At 37.7% G+C, this 26,913-nt stretch overlaps 1 protein-coding gene and 1 pseudogene across 1 annotated transcript in view; both read right to left on the bottom strand.

Moving 5' to 3' along the window:
• MALRD1 (MAM and LDL receptor class A domain containing 1) overlaps nt 1-26,913 on the bottom strand; it is a 407,814-nt gene that overhangs the window by 186,164 nt on the left and 194,737 nt on the right. Inside the window, exons 23-24 of the mRNA XM_008268638.5 lie at nt 7,590-7,835; nt 6,102-6,259 (exon numbers count right to left, since the gene is read on the bottom strand). Of these exons, the coding sequence (XP_008266860.4) occupies nt 6,102-6,259; nt 7,590-7,835 (404 nt within the window). The remainder of the gene's footprint in view (nt 1-6,101; nt 6,260-7,589; nt 7,836-26,913) is intronic.
• Nucleotides 3,467-3,570, bottom strand: LOC127483646 (U2 spliceosomal RNA; annotated as a pseudogene).

Here is a 26,913-nt window from a genome sequence, read left to right as displayed (position 1 = left end):
TCTGTTTTTTTTTTTTTTTTTGCATTTTTGAACAGCCAATTAATGGAAGATTGATGTTCCCAAATATAATAGTGGAACTTTCTCTCTCTCCTTGAAATTTTGTCAATTTTTAAAAAATATTTATTTATTTGAAAGTTAGGGTGTCTGGGTAGAGCAGGAGTGGGGAGAGACAGAGAGAGCACACGCGCGCACGCAAGAGAGAGAGAGAGAAAGAGAGAGAGAAACAGAAAGAGAGAGAGATCTTCCATTCACTGTTTCACACTTGAAATGGCTGCAATACCTGGAGCTGGGCAGGCTTAAGCCAGGAATTCCATCCTGGTCAACCATGCAGCAGAAAGACAGAGAGATGCATTGAGAGGGGAGCATCTAGAATTCCAAACAGCACTCCAAAATGGAATACAGGTGTCCCAAGCAGTGGCGTACCCTGCTTTGCCAGAATGCCCACCCTCATTCTGTAGGTTTTTGAAGTGTTATTTTGCAGCTCTGAATTTAGGTGTATACACAAATTTGCTAGGTTTTAAAGCAATGGCTGCCTAATCATTAAGTAATCTTCCTGTTTGTCTCTGATAATTTTCCTTGTTCTGAATTCCATTTATCTGAAATTAGTGTAGTACCTCCAGCTTTCTTTCAATTAGTTTTAACATATCTTTTGCTATCGCTTTATTTGAACTTGTCTGAATCAGTATATTTAGTGAATGTCCAAAAGACAAGAGGTAGTCGAATATTGTTATTATACTCACTTTGTCAATCTTTATCTTTTAATGAATATATTTAAACGATTCACATTTAAGCCTTTAAATAAGAAGATGGTTTTCATCCTATTTCACAATGGTTACTGTTCCTCTTCCCTGTCATAGCTAATAAATGATGTTTCTAAGCCCTCTACTGTGAAAAGTTGGTGGGATTCCTCAAGATAAAGCAAAGTATTGGATCCCTAAGTCCATGTTGCCTGGGAGTTTCCCATTCATGGTAGGAATGGCCTCCAGCCACTGGGTAAAATTGCCTTCACACAAAGTTACCCTCTAAGTGCTTCAGCCAGGGCTCTGTTCCAGATAAGCAGGTCCCAGCTGTGATTCCAGCTTTACGACCTTTGATGATTCCTGGGTGCTCATTGCATTGTAACTGCAACTCCTTAGTGTGCCCAGAGAAGCTGTTGATATTTGTTTTGTTTAGCTTATTATTGTTGTAATGAGGAGAGTAGTGACTTTCAAGTCTTTTCATTTCGGAAATGATACTTGAAAGAACTTCCACTTTGACTATGACATTGTCTAAATAAGATCGGCGTTGGAGCCTCGGGTGATTACTGACGCCATAAATAAGAGTGTCAATTGTTAAATCAACAACAGGAGTCACAGTGCATCTACTCCCCATGTAGGATCTCTGTCCTTAATGTGTTGTACTATGTGAATTAGCGGTATAACTAATACTCAAACAGTACTTTACACTTTGTGTTTCTGTGTGGGTGCAAACTGTTGAAAACCTTACTTAGTATATACTAAATTGATCTTCTGTATATAAAGATAATTAAAAATGAATTTTGATGTGAATGGGATGGGAGAGGGAGCGGGAGATGGGATGGTTGCGGGTGGGAGGGAGGTTATGGGGAGAAAAAGCTGCTATAATCCAAAAGCTGTACTTTGAAAATTTATATTTATTAAATAAAAGTTAAAAAAATAAAAAAAAATAAAAAAAAATAAATTTATCTTGAAAGAACACACTACCTTTAAGATTCTCTGAATCATTAAGCAAGATAAAACAGCGAACTCATTTCATTACGGATGTTGAGCACAATGAGGTTGCTCTATCAGGAGTGCTTTTTTTCCACTTCTCCCTTGAATATACTATGTTTTCTGTCATGACTGCATGAAGTTCCGAATGGCTTCAACTAAATATATTTAAAATCCCTAAATTATGCAGTGATCTTAATTAAAATATCAATACTTTTTTGTAGATGCAGTAGTTCCAAGAGAGTCCAAGATCTATAGGTCACAGGAATTTCTGCATCTTGTTCAAAGATAGCTAGCTGAAAAGATGCACAGGTGTTTTGTTTCTTTAGGCTAGACAGTCTTCTAACTGTAAAACAAGTTCTCAAATACAAAGCACATTTAAAAATTCCCTCAACTTCTTTTTAGTGTATTTAAATCTAAACATTATTTGTCATTAACTAACCTGACCAGAAAATAAAAAACTAGAAAAATAAGTGAAATTGTAAGATTATGACTTAAACTATTTGTAAAAAACTATTAACTTCTATGTTGCAGAGCCCTTATTCTAATCTGAAGTATTTGCTTTATTTTTGTTTCTAATTTTCATTTTTAATTTTTTGCAGGTGGGCTGAAATGCAACAAGTTTAAATTTACTAGTGAATATAAATCAGTTAAAAGGTAGTTTAAGGCCGGCGCAGTGGCTCACTAGGCTAATCCTCTGCCTGCGGCGCCGGCACCCCAGGGTTCTAGTCCCAGTCAGGGTGGGGTGCCAGATTCTAACCCAGTTGCTCCTCTTCTAGTCCAGTTCTCTGCTGTGGCCTGGGAAGGCAGTGGAGGATGGCCCAGGTCCTTGGGCCCTGCACCCGCATGGGAGACCAGAAGGAAGCACCTGGCTCCTGGCTTCGGATCGGCCGCAACGCATCGGTGGTAGTGGCCACTTGGAGGGGGGTGAACCAACAGAAAAAGGAAGACCTTTCTCTCTGTCTCTCTCTCTCTCACTGTCTAACTCTGCCTATCAAAAAAAAAAAAAAAAAAGGTAGTTTAAAATGAGAAATGTTAAAAAGAATAAAGATACTATCTAAAATGAATTATTAAATTCAGAAAAACACATGATCTGTTCATTTTAACTTAATAACTAAATATCCTCCATTGAAAGAAAAGCACACTCTGTAGCATCCTAATCTTAATTTTAGAATAGCTAAGTTCCAGTCCTACCTCATTCATTCATGTGACCTTGGACTCATTACTTAGTCCATCTGATCCTTGACTGACTTACCCATAAAAAAAAGATAGGTGAATAATGATCATACCAGTTGCCAGAGACTGAAGCCCACTCATAAAATGCTTAGCTTGGATTAAATGATCACTAATCATACTTCTACCAGATAAGATATTCGATCTAATAAAACATGAACTATATTTTAAATGTGTTATTTATTTATCATAATTTATTATGATAAATTATTTATCATAATTTAAAGGGTTTTCCTATTTATAACTGAAGCAAACTTCAAAAGAAAAAATTAATGTCAATTTCTCAATTTTTTCATCTTGTTATGCATGCATTACCTTGATTTAAGACATAAATATTACATTTGTTTCAATTCCATCTCTTTAATGAAAGGTAGTTCTCATGACTGAAAACAAGAAACACAGGGAAAAAGGAGAAAATATGTGGTAAGTAAAATCATGCTGCTCTTTACTAAATATCTCTAAAGCAACAGCTTTGTTTTCCTGAAGTTTCCCTGAATTTCTTTTATTAGGAGTACTCGAAGAATTTTATCTCCATTCTGAGAACTATCATTCATTTTTCTGATAAGAACAGATTCTGCACCTGATCTTAGCCAAAAGGCCAAGAATCAATCTATTATTCATTTTTCTAAAATAAAATTGCATAAAATGTATATAAATCTCAGTACAACAAAATCTCTATTTCATTGTTAGAGTTGACGTGGAGCACTGGGGGACGGGGGCGGGTAGGAAAATACAGGAGTTTGGGATGCAGATATAGCTGGATTCAAATTCTCATTATGTCACTTGACTGGGTATTGAGACATAGGATAGGGGTTAGGATATTTTTGTGGGAATCCTTAATCTCTTGAGCAAAATAGGGCTAACACTATTTAACTCATAATGTTACTTTAAGAATTACATAAAACAATACAAGAGTTAATGGTCAATAACTAGTATATTCTAGTTTGCATTGTTATATTTTATTTTTTTATTTTTTATTTTTATTTATTTGACAGATAGAGTTAGACAGTGAGAGAGAGAGACAGAGAGAAAGGTATTCCTTTCGTTGGTTCACCCCCAAAGTGGCTGCCACGGCCGGTGTGATGTGCCGATCCGAAGGCAGGAGCCAGGTGCTTCCTCCTGGTCTCCCATGCAGGTACACGGCCCAAGCACTTGGGCCATCCTCCACTGCCTTCCCGGGCCACAGCAGAGAGCTGGACTGGAAGAGGAGCAACTGGGATTAGAACCTGGTGCTCATATGGGATGCTGGTGCCACAGGCGGATGATTAACCAAGTGAGCCATGGCGCCAGTCCCCTGCATTGTTATTGAGATAATCAATATTATCTCAAACTCTATTACCATTAGATTGTTGCTCAGTGGTTCCACACTCTAATATCTGATTTAATTTTAGATTTATATTTCAAATTTTTCCAGCTCTTTTTGAATGCCACGCATTGAAATGCATAGGAGCCATTCCTACAAAAGGGTTGTCCTTCATAAGGGTTGTCTTTCCTTCCTGCATTGTCAGACCTCCTCTGAAGACATGATTCCACCCAGAGAGTAGCCTGAGAAAGACTTCGTAATGATGACCAGAAATATGCATTATGTTAATCAACAAAATGAAATAATTGCCCTACAATGCATGAATATAAAATCAGCATGTTAAGGTTTCTCTTCTAAAAAATAAGTGTGACTAAAGAAAAGGTATACACCTTTTAAACAACTGAGTTTTTGTACTAGCGGAAAACAAATCTTTAAAATCAAATTTCCACAGTAATTTATTGAAGAAACCACAGATGTTCTATGTGACTTGGTAGGAAGACTGATCTCACAAAATGGTTGAATTTTAACATTTTATCGTAACATGAAGTTTGTTACGATGAGATAGCTGAAATAGAAATATGAGTGAAGCAATTCATCAAACCTCACAGAGCAGGACTGAGTCACTCACGTGCATCTCCTAGAATCAAGTACCACACTCAAAAGTGAAGTGCAGAAACACTCCTGTTAGAACTTTAAGCCTCATATTTCAGTTAGCGTCCACATTTCTAAATCAGAACAAATCACTGTGGTTATCAGCTGCATGCGTTTTTTTTTTTTTTTTAATAGATGATTTTTTTTAATGATGATGAAATCAGATCAGACCTATTGTCATGTTTAATCCCAGTGAGAGTCAAGTTGGGAGTTGATAGTTTCTTTTCTTTTCTTTTTTTTTTTTTTTTTTTTTTTTTTTTTACAGAGGATTAGGTAGAAAATGTCTCAATCATTCTAGAAGAGTCCTAAGTTATAAAGTCAATTCAGGTTTCCAGTCAACATGGGATACGCAGTCACAACTATTTAGACATTATGAGCTCTTTGGTATTTGGGTCAGGCATTTTCCATCCGGGCTGGGGCACTTCACACAGAAGCTCTGAGTGATAAAGTGGAATGGCCTTGAAAGCATATTTAAAATCAGACTCCTTGGAATCCCATCTAGATTCTTACAATGAACACACACACACACACACACACACAATCTCCTTTTGTTGCTGTTTTAACTTGCTTTTAGTAAAGGTATTTGAACCAAGTTCATTATTATTAATATTTGCTTTACTATATTGGTACCTGAAAACTGTCACTTTGTTATACTAAATTAAAGCTCTGACAGAAACATCCAATTAATCTGCCAAAAGAAACACATCACTATGTCAGTTAACAAGCAGTTCAATGGAATCACACCTTGATCATTCTCCTGAGTGGTTCAGTCCTTTGTACAGTGTGCTTAGAACTGAAAGCTCTATTATTAGTACCCCTAATGATTGCACACAGTGGAGGAAAATGGATAGTCACTCTCCAGTCAGATGTACCAATGATCTACTTTATTAGTGAAAAGGATAGTGAAGGAAGCAACTACATAGAAGGAAGATACACATCTTAGACAAACTTAAAACAAACGGAACTGGTGGATTCAGCGATAATCACAGGATGGGATACTGAACTCACAAGTGGTTTCCATGCCCCAATTTACCAAATCCCCCAGGGCATCTGGGCCACTGGAGCTGCTCCTCCCCAGAAAAGAGGCTTCCCTTGGTCAATCAGAAGAGTTGTAACTAACTCCTGTGGGCTGTGCTGCCTGTGGGAGCCCTCACCAAGCTCAGAGGCATCACAGACCAAGATCCTACCTTAATGAGAATATGAATGGATCCTGTGGCTTTTGCGGATATGAAATACCAGAAACTTAGGGTGCAGGCTGCACCAGACTCTTGCCACACAGGACTCCTGAGGTGTGCTTTCTCCCCCCGCAGGCCCACTGGGGTAGCCTCTAGATACAGGAAGTGTCCTAGGAATAAGAATGGAATTCAGATAGGACCAAGACACAAGGAGAATTTTTTTAGCTTTTAAATCTTAGTGTTTTTATTTACAGTCTATTGAATTTGAACTCCTCAAAGTATTTCTATTTGAAACAGAAATTTAATATCCATCTCTTAAGCTCACTGATAGAATAATTTGCAACAGTCTCTACTTTCAGCAAATCTCTATGTAGTACAGATTGCCTGATCAACAGGATATTTATGTCATCAAGTCAACAAAATAGTGACAGAAACCTTTTAACAGATCCCTAAACTATCAAGGGATAACAAAACAATGCAACGTTTCCCCATGAAATCAAAATAAAGATATACATTATACAAAAATACAATATATAAAGATACATATTATATAAAAATTCAATTACCTATGCAAATAAACTAGGGATTTTTAATATTTAACATGAGAGGAAATGTAATTGGATTTTATTCTTGGATGACAAAATATCCAGATATTATCATGTATGTAGATTTCAAAGTTTGAATAGGATGTGGATCATTCTTTCTTTGGCTTGGTCAGCCTGGCTTGTTCACCTTATTGGTTTTTCCTAATTATGTGAAATTTCAACATTTAGATGTCTTTCTACTGTTTTGTAGCATCCAAGAATCCCTTCTTCATCCTGCCAATGGCCTATGTTCCTTGACCAGTGAGTTTGAGACTTGACCTCAGCTACTCTCTACAGAAATTATCCATAGCCACCACGCTTAACTTATATAGTCTTACAGTTACATTTGTATATTTGAAATGTTCCCATCTTTTTCTCCTGTTATGGGCTGAATTGTTACCCTCACAAAATGCTAGTCCTTATGTATGTGATACTATTTGGAAAAAGTATATTTAATGCCGGTTTAGTTGAGGTAATGAGTGAAGACACTCAATATGACACTGCCTTAATTAAAAGGTAGAAATTTATACAGAGAAAAAGACATTCAGAGAGAAAACAATGTAAAGATATAGAACCGCAACCTGCAAGCTATGAAGCATGTGAGATCACCAGCACCTAGGAGAGGCATGGAAGCACGGATTCCCATGGCCCTCAGAAGGAACCAACACTACTGACTCCTTGCTTTTGGACTTCCAGCCTCCAGAGCTGTGAGACAGTAAACAGCTGTTGTTGAAGCCACCTAGGCTATGGCCCTTTGTTATGGCTGCCCTGGGAAACAACATCCTCACTGAACATTTGATTGACCTGCTCTGTAGCCATGGGAATCTCTCAGGAGTTCTGTAGCTGATATCAGGGAAAATAATGTGACAACAACTGTGAATAATATTAGAAGAACTGTAACAACCCAATAACCTACCATCTTCATTTCCAAGTGTGTGGTCTCTGGGAGGTCTTAAGCTTTGATGAGAGCCGACCCCTAATATCCAATCAAAGTTTTCAGCCAGGGAGTTTTGCCAGCCGCACCAGCCTTCTTCAAAAGTACAGGAACCACCGCATTCATTTTCATCAGTATTATCTCCACAGTCATCTACAAAATTACAGTTTTGCTCCTGTTTATAACATTTACCATTCTGACATTCTCGATATCCATATGGGCAGTAACCTAAAAAGATAAAACAAAAACATGAGGAAAAATTTCCAAAACATTCACATGAGATCAGGTGTGTTCAGGGTGGTATGGGCACAGACTCCAAAACTTTCAATGAGGTGCCAAGTCAGTAAATTCATTTAATATTTAAATGAGCATTGCATTCTTAGTAATCTGAGAAATCTGATCGGTATCTCTCCTATTCTAGAGTTCTCAAATGGATAATTCACAAATGAAAAAAAAACTATCATTTTAGTGACTGAGTAAAGTTTTGCAAGTCTCCCAAGTGCTGCATTTCTTTTAAGATGTGTTCAAGAATATAAATTGGATCTAAGAGTCAAGGTGAGGACTTCCATTTTTATTCTGATTAAAATCTTTAAGGAACTAAGAGTGCATGTATTATGGAATATTTGGAGTATATTGTGTTAGCATCCATTTGTTCTGATATTTATCAGAAGCCAAACATATAAGAGATATTTCCTCAGATAGGATCAGAAATACATAACCAATAAGCTATTTTGCAGTAGATTTTTCTCCAAAATGCTTATTTGTCAACTTGTTGGGAATTTATTATTGATTTGTCAATTTATTTATTCTTTGTCAAATTTATTTATTATTGAATTATTTGTCAATTGTAGGGAAATTGTTAAAAGCAATGTCAACCAGAAATTTATTCACAAAACGCAGGATAAAAGGCAATGCTTTTAATGGCCTGATTTTAACTCAGTTCTGATATTTACGATTATCTGACTTGGATTGTACTAGTACCTGATGAGCTTCGCTTTTGCTATCTAAAAAAAGGAGGAGGAGGTAAAGAGCCAAAAAAATAAAATTAAACTAATGACACAGATGATTGTATCTATCACTAGCACTTTGAATACTGCATAGCCTTTATGTAGGTGAACAGCAAATACAAAAAAGAGTGAAATAAAGTGCTTTTAGAAATAATAAAGTGTTCAGTGTATACATCCAAGGTATTTTTAGTGTACTGCTTCAACATTACCATAGAGCATAGTCAGCATGGGCAATACTACTTGAGAAAGAAAAGTCAATAAAAAGTCCAAGTAGAGACATCAGCTTCACATTTGCTCTCTGATACTACAGGAACAGAATTTTTTTCCTTCCTAGATCCCCATCTGACAGTTAGGAAAGCTAGCATCACTCCCTGCTTAGTTTCAGAGGAGGTAGTTCTCAAGCTAGAGACAGATTACTTCATGGTGAAGGCTGGTGTGGATGATGTTTCAGGTGTTTACTGCATGGTGTTCTGGAAGCTGGAAACTCCTGCTGATAAAACTATACAGAGGCTCTTATGTTCTGAATCATTTCACATTTTAGAAGACATAGTAAGGAGGGAAGAAGTAGAAGATGAGTGGAATGCCACAAAGAAACCAGTGGGGAGGGAATGGGTATTCCGAGACCTCCAAGCTATTTTGTGCATGTGCTATTCCTGGACTAGTGATTTGCATTTGTCTAATTAACCTATATCTTCCTTTGTAAAGCCTTTGGAGGTAAGTTTTAGGCACGCATTCTGCCTCTAGGGGAACTTCCTTATCTGGATTAATTGCTAACCTTTCTCTCAGTGTGGAATCTAACTACCTTTAGTTAAGTGTCCAGTTCAATATTAACAGATGGGGGGTAATACAAAAGACCAAGATTTCAATTACAGAGCTTGACTAAAAATCATAACACTAAAGCATTTTTGAGATACACACAGAATACTGACTTTAACTCTTACGTTTATAGATGAGAAAACTGAAGATTAGAAATGCTCAATGATGTATATTTTTCAAAAAACAGAAATGCAATTTGGACCCAGTTCTCTCATCTTTAGAATTATTTTAAAAATCTATTGACATAAAAAGAAAAACAAGGATATCATGTCAGCTATCTCAAAACACAACACTACTGGGGACCAGAAAAGGGGTTGTATCACTATTCATGCTTAACTGATATAGCTAATATTTTGGAAAATAATGATTAAGTTTTATATTTTAAAAACAAAAATCATTACATCAGCAGGAAATAAAATAATGTGGGGCTAGAGGTGTGGGCTAGTGGGTAAAGCTGCTGTCTGTGATGCTGGCATCCCATATGTGTGCCAGTTCAAGTTCCGGCTGCTCCACTTATGATCCAGCTCCCTGCTCATGGCCTAGGAAAAGCAATGGAAGATGGCCTATGTGTTTGGGCCCTCTGCCACCTGGGAGAGACCCGGATGAAGCTCTTGCATCCTGGCATAAGCCTGACCCTCTGCAAGTCACTGCAGCCACATGGGGAGTGAACCAGTGATGTAAGATCTCTTTCTGTCTCTCCCTCTCCCTCTCTCTCACTGTAACTGTAACTGACTTTCAAAATAAAAAAAATGCAAAAGGAAAAGAAAATAATGTAAATATTGCATAAGGCTAATTTTGAGCAGAAAGACCCTAAATGAAAACATTCCTGATATCTTTCATCTCATCCATAGAATAACACAGGATTAAGACATTTCTGATAAAGATCAAGGCATATTATCAACTAGTGTTATTTAACTATTTCCAAATTATTTTCCATGCCAGTCTGTGGTGTAGTCCAAAATAAATTCAGCCACTTAAGAGTAAGGCATATCTTTAGGTGGTTCCAATGTTAAAGCTCTTACAAATTGTTTAACTTTTACTTTTATAAAAAAAGTAATTACACAGACTAGGCAGCTACTTTCTTGGTGGGAAGTTTAGTGAGACAAATAAAAACAAATCATAAAAAGTTGAGACCCTCCAATGCATGAGAGACTCATGAAACTTACAATACCTAAACCTAATCTCTAAATCTTCTCCTCTAACATTGCACAGTCTTCTCCATCTTTATTAATAGTGGCCCTGCTTCAAGTTATTCAGGGGAAAGATCTTGTAAGATTTTTCTGTCTAAACATTAACCATTTTTGTGTTGGACTTGACCACTGACTGGTTTTAAGTTTCACCCCTCCCTTTCCTCTTCATGCTCCCAATCTAGGAAAGCTGATAAGAAGGCCCAGGTGTATGGATTTTAGTAGGGGAGATCAAACCATGCAAGTAACTATCCATGTTCAGGAACCATCACCTTGGGTGCACCCCCATAACAACCATAAAACACCAAGTCAGTCCCTTAACTCGCTCTCTCAAGTTATTTTTGAACATAGTTAATAGTCACCTTGATCTCCCAGAAAGTCTAACTTCTGTGGTTAAGAAAAATTTTCAAGTCTTCTTGGTATATATGTGGTGTCACCAACACTATTATCCAAACCAAACTTTGGAAGAGAGGATGCATCTCACATCTGTGGATGGTCACAAAGCTCTGGGAGTTGTAGTCATCATACACATAACTTCCATCTCTCAATTCACGTATAAACTTTTAGCTAATTCCATCAATTATCCATTATATACCCTTAGAATATAATTCATCATGTCTAGTGCCACTATTTTAGTCAAGCCACTGTTGCTTGGTGCGATTTTACTGCAGTGATTTCCCATCAGATCATTGTGTTCCTGTCTTCTCTTCCTACGGTCCACTAAGAAATAAAGAGCCTGGATGATAAATAACCTCTCAATACAAGTTGAATGTCATACCTCTGCCTCAAACTCTACAATATTTAAATACTATTCCCAATTACAAGGATTCTGTACACTTTGAGAAAATGGACTATTTGGGACTAATAAAAATAAAGTTTAATATGAGCCTGTTGTGTTTTTTTTTTTGTATTTACTTTTGTTCCATAAATTCTGTAAGTATTCAAAAAACGATGGTATTATGATGAAAGGTTTAAAGGGCTAGCTTTCAGGGAAAATTTCTGGCAAATAAGAGACAATTTCAACATGAGTGTAAGTAATTGGAATACTTCTTCATCCAGCTCTGCAGGAATAAGAAGGTGAGAAATTACCCTCCATACATAAACAACCAGAAACCTGGGGTAAATTAATGAAATAACTGCTTTCAGACACTGATAAACAGGAAGCACAGGACTGTGATGTGATCCATTACAGAAAGTAAAAAAGGCACCCTACTATAACCCCAGCTTTCTGCATAAAGGAACTTACCGGACTGCAGCTCTTAACAGAAAACAGAGGTCTCTAGGAGGCAGCGGTTGGGTCAGCTAAAACTTTGATGGAAGGAGATGAGATCAGGTATAAAAGGATGCAGACATCATGAAGCCTTTGAATTCTAATTTGCATATATGAAGGATATAATCCACAAAAGGAGATAGAAACAGCTTCCAAAGCAACAGTAACTAGGAGTCATAAACTGAAAAAGGTACAGAGTTCACAGAGGCCAGGCATCTCTGGGTTTCTACCAGCCAGAGTCAACAGTCTTTGGATAAACATAGGAAAGTCAGGAGCAACTCCAGAAAGGATACACCTCAGTAGTCAAAGTCACTGGAGAAGTAAGCTCTGGATCATGAATTGACTAAGTAGAATCCCAGGGCCAAATCTAGCCTACTATCTGTTTAACATAAATAAAGTTTTATTGGACTTTAGCTATGTCCACCCATTGACGTGTGGCCATTTAGACAGTACCATGGGAGAGTTGAGAAACTACATCAGAGATTACATGCCCTACAAAGCCAAAAGTATTCATATTCTGGAACAGTACAAATTTTTTTTCCAACTTCTCTTCTAAACCTACCCCATAAATGCTTAAAAACAAGCTTCAAAAGCACCAAAGAGAAGACTAAGCAATTTAATGCCTTCAAGAACATGGTGTTACATTTTTCAGGAATACTCCAAAATTCAGCATTTAATAATATATAATTCACAAAGCTCAGCATTAAATTAAATCACCACCAGGAAACTGTTATCTATAACCAGGCAAAACATTAATCAATAGAAACAAATAAAGAAATGATAGAGATGATGAAGTTATCAGACAGGAAATTAGACTATCTATTACAAATACATACAATGTGCTCCACTACAATTCTACAAAATTTAGAAAAGTTATCAGTGCTAATAAATTTAACATGACTGCATATCAATATGTAAAAGCCAATTATTTTTACTTGCTAGTAATAAACTGAAATCTGAAATTAATTTTAAAAAGATCTTTTGGTACATGCAATCTTGAAGGGATTGTATTGGAATCCCCTGGCACATTTCTAACTCCACCATTTGAGGCAGGTCTGATTGAGCATGTCCCAATATGTACCAATGCCATCTCACTAGTTCAAGTGATCAATTTCAGTTCACAATTGATCACACTGATAGATCTAAGAGTCAGAGATCACACAAACAAGACTAATGTCTGTGAATACTAACTGATAGAATCAAAAAGGGAGAGAACAATCCAACATGGAAAGTGGGATACACAGCAGACTCGGAGAATGGCAGATGTCCTAAATAACACTCTGGCCTCAGAATCAGCCCTTAAGGCATTCGGATATGGCTGAAGAGCCCAGGAGAGTATTTTAGGCATGGAAAGCCAAGACACTCTGGAAAAAAAATGAACTAGATGAAAGATCTCTGCAAGTGAGATCCCAGTAGAAAGAATGGGCCATCAAAGGAGGAGGTACCTTTCTCTGAAGGGAGGAGAGAACTTCCACTTTGACTGTGACCTTGTCTAAATAAGATCGAAGTTGGCGAACTCAAAAGGCTTCCATAGCCTTGGCAACTCATGACTAGAGCCTACTGTTTATGGTGATTACTGTCACCATAAACAAGAGTGTCAAATTGTTAAGTCAACAACAGGAGTCACTGTGTACTTACTCCTCATGTGGAATCTCTGTTCTTAATGTGTTGTCCAATGTGAATTAATGCTATAACTAGTACTGAAACAGTATTTTATACTTTATGTTCTGTGTGGTACAAACTGATGAAATCTTTACTTAATGTATACTAAATTGATCTTCTGTATATAGAGAATTGAAAATGAATCTTGATGTGAATGGAATGGGAGAGGGAGTGGTAGATGGGAGGGGTGCAGGTGGGAGGGAAGTTATGGGGGGGAAGCCATTGTAATCCATAAGCTGTACTTTGGAAAATTATATTTACTAAATAAAAGTGTTTATAATAAAAAAGAGATCTTTTAAAATAGCATCTCAAAACATGAAATTCTATGGAAAGTTTAACAAAATACATGCTAGGCCTTTACACTAAAACTATTTTTAAGAAAAAAAAGACTGCAAATAAATGCACAGAGGCATAACAGGTTTATGAACCATCAAACTCAATACTAAGCAGATAACTCTCCACAAATTTATTTATAATTTCAACATAATTCCAATTAAAATTTTATCACATTTGGAGAAATTAGCAAAATTCTTCTAAAAAGAACATGGAAATGCAAAACTACTAAACTGGATAAAAAGTTGGCTGACTTACAGTACCTGATATGAAGACATACTCTAAGCTACAGTGCAGTACTGACAGATAAACACACAGACTAAACAGATCAGCATACATAGTTCAGAAATAGCCTCACAAACATGATCAACTAATTTCCAACATAGGTAACATAGTAGCCTGTTACGTTTCCACAAAACTAAATTTAATCTAATTATGAGCAGAATCAAAGACAAATTGAAGGTTACTCTACAATAGAGAAAGCCTAGACTTTTCAAAGACCTCAATGTCAAGAAAGAAAAGAAACCAATGTCAACTAAGGAAGACTAAAGACACATAACAACTGAAGTTAATCCTTGATGAGATTCTGAGATACAGGAGACTTTGGGGATGACTGCCATAATGAAAGATATCTGAAGAAAATTAACTTTTTTTAAAAAAAAGATTTATTTATTTATTTGATAAGCAGTTACACAGACAGAGAGGGGGAGAGGGGAAGGGAGGGAAGGAGAGAGAGAGAGAGGAAGAGAGAGAGAGATTTCATCCACCGGTTTAGTCCTCAAATGGCCACAACAGCCAGGCTAGGGCCAGGAATGTGGAATTCCATCTGGATCTCCCACTTGGGTTGCAGGGGCCCAAGCACTTAGGTCATCGCCTGCTACCTTTCCAGGCACAATGGCAAGGAGATGGATTAGAAGTGGAGTGGCTGGTGGTTTAACCAGCTGTGCCACAACACTACCTCCAGAATATTAATTTTTAAATTTACATTTCCTTTTAGAAATACCATGTGTGTATTCATATAAATATTTACTTTAACGAAAAAGTAATAACATTAGGTTCTAGGTTAGAACAAAGATCTGTACTTGGCCAGGGGCTCATTCTAGCTAAAGTAAGAAGAAAAGCTATGCTACTGTTAGAGGAACACAGGTGGCGCTATAGTTCCTGTGACGAGCATCAGTCTGGAATGGGTCAACACTATGGTTTGGGGGAAGTGGACAACTGAACACCTTCCACTCCAAATGGCAGCAGAAAAACAATAGAAATTAAAGAACTATCTTTAGTTTATAAAAAAGAGGCAAAGAATGGCATGTTCTGTGAAATAATCTAAGGGAATAATCTATAATAATAATCTAAGTGAATAATAATCTGTGAAATAATCTATACTAAATGTATATACTACAAGTACGAAAAGGTAGAGTGAAAGGAAGGTGAATAGAGGTAAGAGAAAACTGAAGAGAACCTTAATAGTTACTCTTGTTCTGTTTCTCACTCATTTCCACACCATCCCAGCCTGCCTCTTTAATATTATATATTTCTCTTTTCAAAGCACATCCATCTTCCTCCTCAACTAATGCAATAACTTCCCAACAGGTTCTTCAACATCCATTCTCATCCTACTATTCATGTTCTCCATTGTAACATGGTGATGGTTTCAAAATGAAACCGGCACTGTGGTGCAGTGGGTTAACACTCTGGCCTTCAGTGGCGGCATCCCATATGGGAGCCGGTTTGAGACTCGGCTGCTCCACCTCCAATTCAGCTCTCTACTATGGGCTGGGAAAGCAGTTGAAGATGGCCCAAGTCCTTGGGCCCCTCACCCACATGGGAGACCCGGAAGAAGTTCCTGGCTTCCGGCTTCAGATCAGTGCAGCTCCGGGCATTGTGATCAACTGGGGAGTGAACCAGCGGATGGAAGATCGATCTCTCTCTCTCTCTTTCTCTCTATTTCTCTCTCTCTCTCTCTCTCTGCTTTTCCTCAGTGTAACTCTTTCAAATAAATAAATAAAATCTTTTTGGAAAAATGAAAAATTAGATTATCACCCTGCTTCAAAGCCTTTGATGGCTTCCCATCAGACTTAGCGTAAAAAACAGATCAATTAATATGACATAGATTCAAATTCATAGTTTCTGGGCTACTCACTTTTCCAGCCTTACCTCTTTTTCTGCCTCCCCAAAAAGCACCCTGATTTTTTTCACCCCTATAACTATTTTACACGTGCTGTGTCACCTGCCTACACATCTCCCTCTCAGAAGCTTTTCAAGATTTCAACTCAATTTGCACCTCCTTAAAAAGTCTTGATTGGTTTAATCTCTCTATTATCCTTCTAGTAACACCATGCAATTTAAAAAAGTAAACATTAGTGCTCTATTTTTCTTTGCATGGTTCTTTCCATCAACAATTTGTGAACAGTTTGAGGAAAGATACACTAGATATGTTATAGATACATTGTGAGAAACCCAACATTAGGTGATTTTTTTCATTGTGCAAACATTATAGAGAGTACTTGTACAAACTAAAATGGGTCAGCCTACTAAACTGAGATAGATTAGCCTATAGTACACCCTATTTTTTAAACATTTTTGGTACTTTTTAAACTTTTTTGTTAAGAATTAAGACAGAAATACACATATTAACCTAGGCCAACACAAGGTTAGAATCAATATCACTGTCTTCCACCCATGTGTTTTATCTCTCTAGAAGGTCTTCAGGGACAAGAACATTCATGGAGCTGTGCTCTCCAACAACACTGACTTCTGGATACCTCCTGAGGATCGGCCTGATGCTATTTTACAGTTTAAATTTTTTTGTATTAAGAGTATACCATAAAATAACAATCAAAAGCACAGTAGAATAATACAACAACAATGCAGTAGATTGGCTTACACCAGCACTATGTGTAATGCATTGCATTATGGCATTAAGACAGTTGAAATGTCACTAGATGTTAAGAGTTTCTCAGCAACATTATAATCCTCCAGGACAACCATCACAATTTATTGACTAAAACACCTGTGTAATGCGTGACTGTGCTAAGTAAGTGCTCACTATATGCTGTCCGGATATAAAAATCAAAACATGCTTGAATGAACAAAGAGATCAGCACATACCAGTGAGTGCATATTGGCATTTTAGGTAATAGTTGACTAGAAGATTAGTAAGTAGTTTGGTTGGTGGACAAGAATGAGAAATGCAGGGCTGTGTGTAAAGGATGAGTTTTGAAACACCCACACTGAGGTCTAGACACATAGGCAATCACCTATGACACACAGTAGTAAAACTGACAAACAGTTTGGCCTTCTTTCATTTGATTTAAATAGTGACAGAAACTATTGCTTATTCAAAACATGAATTTCCAACCCTTTGAACAAATATTTCCCTATTATGTCACAATCACAATTCCAATTTAATGCCTTTATATAACTTGATTCTATTATAATAAGGCACTAGGCTAATCCTCCACCTTGCAGCGCCGGCACACCGGGTTCTAGTCCCAGTCGGGGCACCAGATTCTGTCCCGGTTGCCCCTCTTCCAGGCCAGCTCTCTGCTGTGGCCAGGGAGTGTAGTGGAGGATGGCCCAAGTCCTTGGGCCCTGCACCCCACGGGAGACCAGGAGAAGTACCTGGCTCCTGCCATCGGATCAGCGCAGTGCGCCGGCCGCAGCGTGCCGCCCGCGGCGGCCATTGGAGGGTGAACCAATGGCAAAGGAAGACCTTTCTCTCTGTCTCTCTCTCACTGTCACTCTGCCTGTCAGAAAAAAAAAAAAAGACTTGCTGACATGGTTAAATTAATTCTAGGCAATTGAAAATAAAGAAAAAAATCACGGCCGGCGCCGTGGCTCAATAGGCTAATCCTCCACCTTGCGGCGCCGGCACACCGGGTTCTAGTCCCGGTTGGGGCGCCGGATTCTGTCCCGGTTGCCCCTCTTCCAGGCCAGCTCTCTGCTATGGCCAGGGAGTGCAGTGGAGGATGGCCCAGGTGCTTGGGCCCTGCACCCCATGGGAGACCAGGAAAAGCACCTGGCTCCTGGCTCCTGCCATCGGATCAGCGCGGTGCGCCGGCTGCAGCGGCGGCCATTGGAGGGTGAACCAACGGCAAAGGAAGACCTTTCTCTCTCTGTCTCTCTCTCTCACTGTCCACTCTGCCTGTCAAAAAAAAAAAAAAAAAAAATCACTTAAATTAAAATCTGTTAGCAGGAAGTAAAACTAATCAACATTATTTATATGTGTAAATACCATTCTCATTTGTGTGGTATATTTTTAAATGAGTTGAAATAAGCAATATTTGAATTTATTCATGTTCATGTATTTGTGTGTATATATCATTCATGATAAGTAGTACAAAATATTTTCAGCAGGATTAGCACACAAACTCTTTTTATTTAAAATACATATCCATCTAGATTAATTTATTTTTTCAGTGTTTTATATATATATATAAGCACATTACATATTTGTATGTGCATACCATATAAAACAAATTTATTACAAATCTAGTTATACCATGAATATATATGTGAAATTATTACATACATGGTAAGTGTATGTGTAAAATATGGTTAAAATAATTTAAAAGTGTTGTGGCATAGTGAGTTTGGCTACCACTTGTGATGTTGGCATCCCATATGGGCACTGGTTTGAGTCCTTGCTGCTCTACTTCCTATCCAGCTCTTTGCTAATGGCCTGAGAAAAGCAGTAGAAGATAGCCCCAAGTGTTTGGGACCATTCCACCCTTGTGGGAGATCTAGAAGTAGCTCCTGGATCATGGTTTTGTCTTGGCCATTTGGCCACCTGGGGAATAAACCAGCAGATGGAAGTCCTCTCTGTCTTTCCATCTCTCTCTGTAACTCTTTTAAATGAACAAATAAATCTTTAAAAAAAGTAAAAGTTTTAAGTAGATGTAAAATTAGTCTCAATTGTAACTACAAATTAATCACTTCCTATGTATAATGCATTGTGGTAGGCATTTTCTCTCTGATCCTCATAGTCATCGAAATAAATATTAACTCTATTTTTTAAAAAAATACTTAATTTTGGCATCTCTTGGAATGATTCTATCAAAGTCACAGGATACAAAGTGTGTGAACAATTGGAATTTACAACTTAAAACATAATAACATTTACATTATCCAAAGGAGGTGAGATTTAAATCTAACACAGTATGTACAAGATCTATATGAGGAAAATTAAAAATTCTGAAAAAAGGAGTCAAAAAAGATCTAAATAAATGGAGAGGTGTACTATTTCTCTTATGAGGCGGAAAATCATTCACTCCATTATTTAAATAAACCATGTTGATCCCACAGCAGTCACTGTGAAGAGTAGAAAACTTAATCAAATAACCTGCTCTTAGTGCTTCACATGCCAAGCATTACTAATGTAGATTTCCCCTCTCTGGCTTTTTTAAAATTTTTTGTTATTTTTAGTTTTTAAAAGGTTCAGGAGAGTTCATAGATACAGTTCTGAGAATATAGTAATATTCATTATTCTCTCTATTTTCAAATGCAGAAGTTAAGGATTAGAAAATGAAAAATTTCCAAGGTTATAAGATTTAACATGCATCTGATTGCAAAGGTTTTATTAATATTATCAATTAGCTATATGACAAAATAACAACAATATAGCAAAAGTCTACTGAATGATTATTCTGGGCAGTTTTTGCAATGCATTGTGTCATGTAATCATCAAAATTGCCCTCTGCTGCCATATCAAATATTTACTATGTTGTGCTAGAAATGAGCAATTTCTCTCATACTGAGAAATAGGTAACATGGTAAACCCAGTTCAATTCAATATACGCTAGGTAAGGCTAAAATCCATCTGGGTTGAGAAATTTAGGGTACCATGTCTTTGTCCCTGGGCCACTGATGACACTCTGGACAGTGATGAGAAAAATATAATGGCCTCCTTCCTCTATGGGATAACTAAAAGTGAGAATAACTTGAAACCCCCCATTAACCCTGAAAGCATCCTTAATAAAGTAGGACCCTGGGAACACCACATTACGAAGATCAGTCCAACAAAGTGTGAAGATAAAGAGACCCAGGAGTCAACTTGGTGAAAACCACTAAGAATTTCATTTGGTCAGGTTCAGCTCTTTGAATTAAGTGTAAGTGGTTTTGTGTTCTCGTTTAAAGCATAAAACTTTCACCCATGTGTCAAAGACTAGATAAACAGGATTCAGAGAGATTGGCATAGGAAAGTTTCACTTTTTTATGTTTTATCTCTTTTCAGTAAGAACTGAAGTAGGCAAACTGACAAAATCATAGAATAAGTGGATAAAGATCAACCTGTTCAATAAATGATATAAACTGAGAAAGCACAGATGGTCCTGAAGAGTTAAAATAATTGGGCCACAAAATCACTGACAGCTTTATAAGGGATAAAAGCATTATAAAATTTAGTGCCTGCAAGATAGAGCCATATCATTGCTTTTGGGAAAACACAAGAAATTCCTCCCATGGATATTCAATAATGTAAAGTACATGTCTTCTTAAGAATAAGTAAGCTAAACCTATGGGAACTAAACTTTACAACAAACTTCCAATCAAATCAAAGGTACAAAAAAAGTTTTCAGGTCTTTATTTCATTGATTCCTTCATATAATAAAAATTAATTAAATCACTGCCTTGGTTACAGACTCATGGCTCTGGCACAGGGAAAAAATGATTAGAAAGTATTTGGGGGCCGGCACCGCGGCTCACTAGGCTAATCCTCCGCCTTGCGGCGCCGGCACACCAGGTTCTAGTCCCGGCCGGGGCACCGGATTCTGTCCCGGTTGCCCCTCTTCCAGGCCAGCTCTCTGCTATGGCCCGGGAGTGCAGTACTTGGGCCCTGCACCCCATGGGAAACCAGGATAAGCACCTGGCTCATGGCTTCGGATCAGCGTGGTGCGCCAGCCGCAGCAGCCATTGGAGGGTGAACCAACGGCAAAAGGAAGACCTTTCTCTCTGTCTCTCTCTCTCACTGTCCACTCTGCCTGTCAAAAAAATAAAAAAAAAAAGAAAGTATTTGTCTTCATGGTATTTGTTCTTCATTGGAGGATAAAGACAATGACCTCAATATAGAAAGAATGAGTGTGAGTGGAAGGGGGGTAAGTATATGCAGCAGTAAAACAGTAACATTTGTATACAGAAGCTTGAAAGAAGTGAAGGAGAAAGCTATGCAAAGCAGGTGAGTTAGCTGTGAGTACAGAGCACTAGGAAGGAAAAGATGAAATTCTGGAAGATGATCAAGAAGTAAGTGGCTAGATCCCTGGGAGCAATGTGCTGAATCTTAAGAGGGTGTCTGGGAGACTGGCTTTGCAGTTACTTCAAGGATTTACTCTGAATGGGAAGCCATTTGCAGTTTCAGCCTAGCATCATATAAAACTAATATCATATAAAAACACTTGACTGGCATATGGGAAGTAGACTGTAAGGGCAGCCTGTATAGAGAGACCAGTGAGGGAGTAGGCATCTGGCACAGTGGTTAAGATGCCGCATGGGATGCATGTATTCCATATCAGAGTCCCTGGGTTCAAGTCCCAGCTCTGCTCTAACTACCTCTGCAAGCAGCAAGTGATAGCTCAAACCACGTGGGTCGAGGCCAGACATGGAGGAGACAAGGTTGACTCCGGATTTCAGCCCAGTGTAGCCTTGTCTGCTACAGGCATTTGGGTAGTGAACTTGTAGATGGAGGACCTCTCTCTGTCTGCATTTCAAAAACTAAGTCTTTTTTCTTTTTCTTTTAAATAGGAAAAGACAAAAACAAAAGACCAGCAAGGAGGCTGTTGGAGTAGCCAGCAGGGCAATGAGGTAGTTTCAGACTCAAGTTATTAAAGATATTAAACAAGTAGTGCCAGGGTTGGGGGGGTGGGTATTGTAGTACAGTGAGTTAAGTCATGGCTTGAGATCACGTCTTCTCAGATCAGAGTGTAGGTTTGAGTCCCAGCTACACTGCTTCAGATCTGGCTTCCTGCCAATGTGTCTGGGAAGGCAGTGGATAATGGCCCAATTACTTGGATTCCTGCCACACACATTGGAGATCAGGTTGGGGGTCCAAGCTCCTGGCTTCAATCTGGCTCTTTCACCCACGTTGGGAGTGAACCAGCAGGTAGAAGATGCCTCTATCTCCCTCTCTCCTTTATCCTCTGTCTCCTCCTCCCTCTCCCCCTCTCTTTCCCTGTCCATCAATTCTTTCAAATAGTTTTGGAAAACCTACTGCCTGGAACAAACGAAGTACCCAGCAAATGTGAGCTATTTTAAGAGTATTAGCAATGTTGATATTGACAAGTAGTTGAAACTGGAAATATATTTTTAGTATAGAGTCAAGAGAAATTTTGGTAGACTCAAGGTAGACAGAGAGTGAAAAAGATTCAGGATTGCATCTAGGTTTTTGGCATGATACTGGTTTAAGTGATTTGTTTCCTAAATGAGGGATGGGGAATTTGAGGCAGAATAAGTTCCATTCTTTTTATTTATAAAAAAGACAAATTAGTATCATATTCTATAATGAATGCCTTGTTTTTAGAATATTAATATGTATTATTTTATACTACTATCATCATAATTCCCTGAGAAGCAGAGGACAAGATACTGTTGTATGGATGAAGAAAGTTGAACTTAAGGGGCTGGCACTATGGTGCAGTAAGTTAATCCTCCACCTACTGTGCCAGCATCTCATATGGGTGCCGGTTCTATTCCTGGCTGCTAATCTTCCAATACAGCTCTCTGCTATGGCCTAGGAAAGTAGTAGAAGATGGCCCAAGAGCTTCAGCCCCTGCAACCACGTCGGAGACCAGGAAGAAGATCCTGGTTCCTGGGTTCAGATCAGCTCAGCTCCAGCTGTTGTGGCCATTTGGGGATTGAAGCAGCAGACAAAAGTGCTTTCTGCCTTGCTGTCTCACTGTCTGTAACTCTACCTCTGAAATAAATAAAATCTTAGAAAAAGGAAAGTTGAATTTAAGAGGTGCCTAAATGTATCAAATTCTATAAATTAGTCAAGACATTTTAGCACAGCATATGATACATTGGCAAATATTGACCCTTCTGCTGTACTGATCTATTATCTCTGGGGAAAATATTGTTGAATTTTCTTGGAAATTCACTGATGAGTGACCACAATATGTATGATGTTTGTATAAAAAAGGGAAGAGGGCCTAAAATTACTTAGAATAGGTTGAAAGTGGATCAAAGGTTAAAGGAATTGTGGTAAGATACTGAAAGCTTAAAACAAGTTGCTTCCTCCTGAAGAATTTTTTTAAAATACAAAGCAAAATTCAACCAGCAAATGAAGAATTAGTGTAAACTAATCCCTCTATACTGTCTTCAGATTGCTGCATAATTAAGAGGCCAAAAATATGATGAATATATGGACACATCAAATAATTTTAACACCATGAATTCCATTTGTCTGAAGATAAGATGTAAAATTGTCTCATTAATTAAGCCTAGAACCTAAAACCATTAAAATCAATCCACAGAACTTCAGGGACTTATTAAAGACAGGATTTAATCAGTTCCTTTAACCTTTTGGTCTAAAAATGTTTTCCATGACTAAAATTATTATTAGCACTATTAACAACTCACTTGTAAGGCTGTTTTGAAACACAAGTAAATGATTCTAAGACATTTCAGAAGAGAATGGATCACAAATTATATGAAGTAAAATTTAAGTGAGCTTATGTTTTGATTAAAAAATAAAATTAGCAGATATCATTGCTAATTTTTTCATTAATAATTTCATTTCATTATCATAGCTAAAATTAATGCAATGTCAACTGCTGAACCAGACCTTTTATATATATTGTCTTTAATTTTTTAAAACACTGAAACATAATTATCTTTACTCTATACCTATATTATTTAAATTGTTAATTAATTCATATTGCTGATAGAGGGCAGAGTTTGAATTTAGACCCAGGTGGACCTAACAACATACTTAGTGCTCCTTTCCATTCCAGCTCATTGCATAAAACTCTAACAGAGAAAGTAAGAAATAACAAGAAGAGAAAGAATACATCTTTATCCTATTGGAGTCCATAAATAAAAACAAAGTATACATTTATATTAAAGGTTTACTAATAATATTCTATATATGCTGGGAAAACTGAATGATATAAGTACATGGTAAGAGGGATCTATGGCACCAAGTGACACAACATGGGAATCACCAGTGGTAATGCTACCGAATACCTGGGTACTAAGCTTACTTTGAAAGGAGAATGGAAGTCATCAAATACAAAGAAAAGAAAACACCTTTGCATCAATTAAATAGTTGCATGAATGATAATAAGAAGCATAATTCTCACAGCATTCTTGTTTAACATTCTCACAGCTTTGTTTAACATTCAAACTCATATTTTATAGTACTTTATAATTTATGCAATGTCATATGTATGTACTTGTATAGAAATACACACTCATAAATATGATTATTCATATATGTGTGCATAAGCATATGTGTTCTGTACTTAACTTTCAGAGAAACCATGTACAGATCAAACAAATCAGCATTACAAGAAGAGCTCAAAATCCGCACCTTGTCACTTCAAACTTCAAGTAGAGAATTAGGGGAGATGTGATGAAATAGTATGCTAAGCTGGCTGCTATACAGTTAACACAGTTCCTCGTGCCCCATCCACAACAGGGTTTGGTAGGCTTTGGGGAAAGATAAAGAACTTGTATTTGATAGGTTGAATAATGAAGCGCCAAAACTCCTCATTCTGGGTAAGCTCTGAGCATGTTACAGAAGGGCCAAAAAGAAGAGATTTGGAGAATATGATTAAATTTTAGGGTGTTGTTTGGGGATAATATCCTGGACTAACAACGTAAGTTTAAACTATTTAAAAAATCCTTCAAAGTGAAAAATGAAGAAAGTATAATAAGGGCAAAATACAGAAAAGAGGCAGAAAATTTTTAAATTATGAAAATTATTTGACCCACTGTTATTAACTTTGAAGATGGAGCAAGGAAGCCACTGGCCAAGGAACATGCCTGGTCTCTAAAAATTGAGTGTGACTCTCAGCTAAAATCCAATATGGAAATGGCGACTATGTTGTACATGCACAGGGATGTGACTTCTGCCACAAAGGGACTGCCAATCTCATGCACACATGTGCACACACAGAAAATGGATTCTCTCTAGAGCTTCCCATAAAGAAGCACATCACTACCCATACTACTTGGCTCAATGATACATCAGATTTGTGAACTACAAAACTGTGAGATAATAACTTTGTGGGTTTTTTAAGATAAGAAGCTTGTGGTAATTTGCTGTGGCATTCATAGAAAACTTACTAACTGGGACATTAATGTTATAATTAGAAAATTGTTTTTGACTGATTTCCTTTGGGATTTTGGAGTAAGTCATACTAGAGTTAAATCATTTGTTTTTGTTTTTGTTTTTTACACATAGAGTTAGTGTGAGAGAGAGAGAGACAGAGAGAAAGGTATTCCTTTGGTTGGTTCACCCCCCAATTGGCCGCTACGGCTGGAGCTACGCTGATCCGAAGCCAGGAGCCAGGTGCTTCCTCCTGGTCTCCCATGCGGGTGCAGGGCCCAAGCACTTGGGCCATCCTCCACTGCCTTCCTGGGGCACAGCAGAGAGCTGGACTGGAAGAGGAGCAACCGGGACTAGAGCCCGGCACCCATATGGGATGCCAGCGCCACAGGCGGAGGATCAACCAAGTGAGCCATGGCACCGGCCCGAGTTACATCATTTGTAACAGGAAGATAATCTTATCTACAGTAGATTGTTATAATTGATCCTATAAAAAATAATCTAAAATGCCAAACAATGCCCTGATATACCATACAATACATATTTTTAATAAATTAAGGCTGTCACTATTGTCATTGAGATATTCATAACAGGTCCATGATAATATCACAGATTTTATATTATGACACATTTATTTACAAGGATGTCTCACCTACTAACTTATAAAATAAGTACGAGATTTATGGCATTTGTGTTTACATCATTAGGGACTAGAACATTATCATGTGCCCAATCAATAAACATGTAGAGTTGAAGTGAAAGACCAGAGATGTCTATACTTCATTCATGATGCATAGGGAGACTGATCAATAATTCTCAGTGGAGGAGTAATGTGATCACAGTCTTGTTCTAGGAACTTTAACCTTCTGTGACTGGGAAATCAATCGAAATTGGGAGTGACCGGAAGTAGCAAGACTAGTTAGTTCTCAATCAATCTCATTTCAAATCTGACTTATTACAATATTGACAGAGAAGTGGCCTAATTCAATGCTGTGTTTTTCATTCTGAGAAGACAGAAACCTAAAAAAAATCAAAAGCTAATTCAAATCCAATATTTTTTCTACATAGCATTTCTACTTGTGGTTCTGAATCCAGCAGTGAATACAAAAATCATAAAAGGCAGTATTACCTGCCAAGCAATATCTATTTTGCAAACTGTAATAGGCAATTAACCAGGTATGGTCTCAACTGGTGCAGCTCAATACACAAGATTGCACTGATTTGGAGGAATAAATGTGGGCATAAAATCATGTGAAACTATTCCTGTGAGTCTTTGCCTACAGTACTTTCTGGTTACAAACATTTTTTAAAATGTTTATTTATTTATTTGAAAGACAGTCACAGAGAGAGAGGGAGAGACAAACAGAAAAAAAGAGAGGGACAGATCTTCCATCTGCCGGTTTACTCCTCAAATGGCCGCAATGGAGGAGTCACAAGCCCAGAACTCCATCATGGTCTTCCACATGGCTGGCAAGGACCCAAGTATTTGGATCATTTGCTGCTTTCCCAGGCACATTAGCAGGGAGCTGGATTGGAAGTTGAGCAGCCAGGACTTGAACTGGTGCCCATATGAGATGCCAGAATTTTAAGCAAGAGCTTAACCTGCTGTACCTCATGCTGGTCCCTACATTAGGTTTCATGAGTCATTAATTTTAAGAATTATAAAGAACTAACCATAAGAATAATGATTGGAGGAAACAGTTATGAATTAAGACTCATTCAGCCTAATGGGAATTTCTGAACCAAGGAGTCACACTTCTCAGGAGTGAAC

Source organism: Oryctolagus cuniculus, chromosome 13 (genome assembly GCF_051225735.1).
Source record: "Oryctolagus cuniculus isolate XC-2025 breed Fujian yellow rabbit chromosome 13, ASM5122573v1, whole genome shotgun sequence".
In the NCBI taxonomy this organism is placed as follows: domain Eukaryota; kingdom Metazoa; phylum Chordata; class Mammalia; order Lagomorpha; family Leporidae; genus Oryctolagus; species Oryctolagus cuniculus.
The sequence above is the reverse complement of the archived record's forward strand: the minus strand, read 5'-3'. Positions and strand labels throughout refer to the sequence as shown.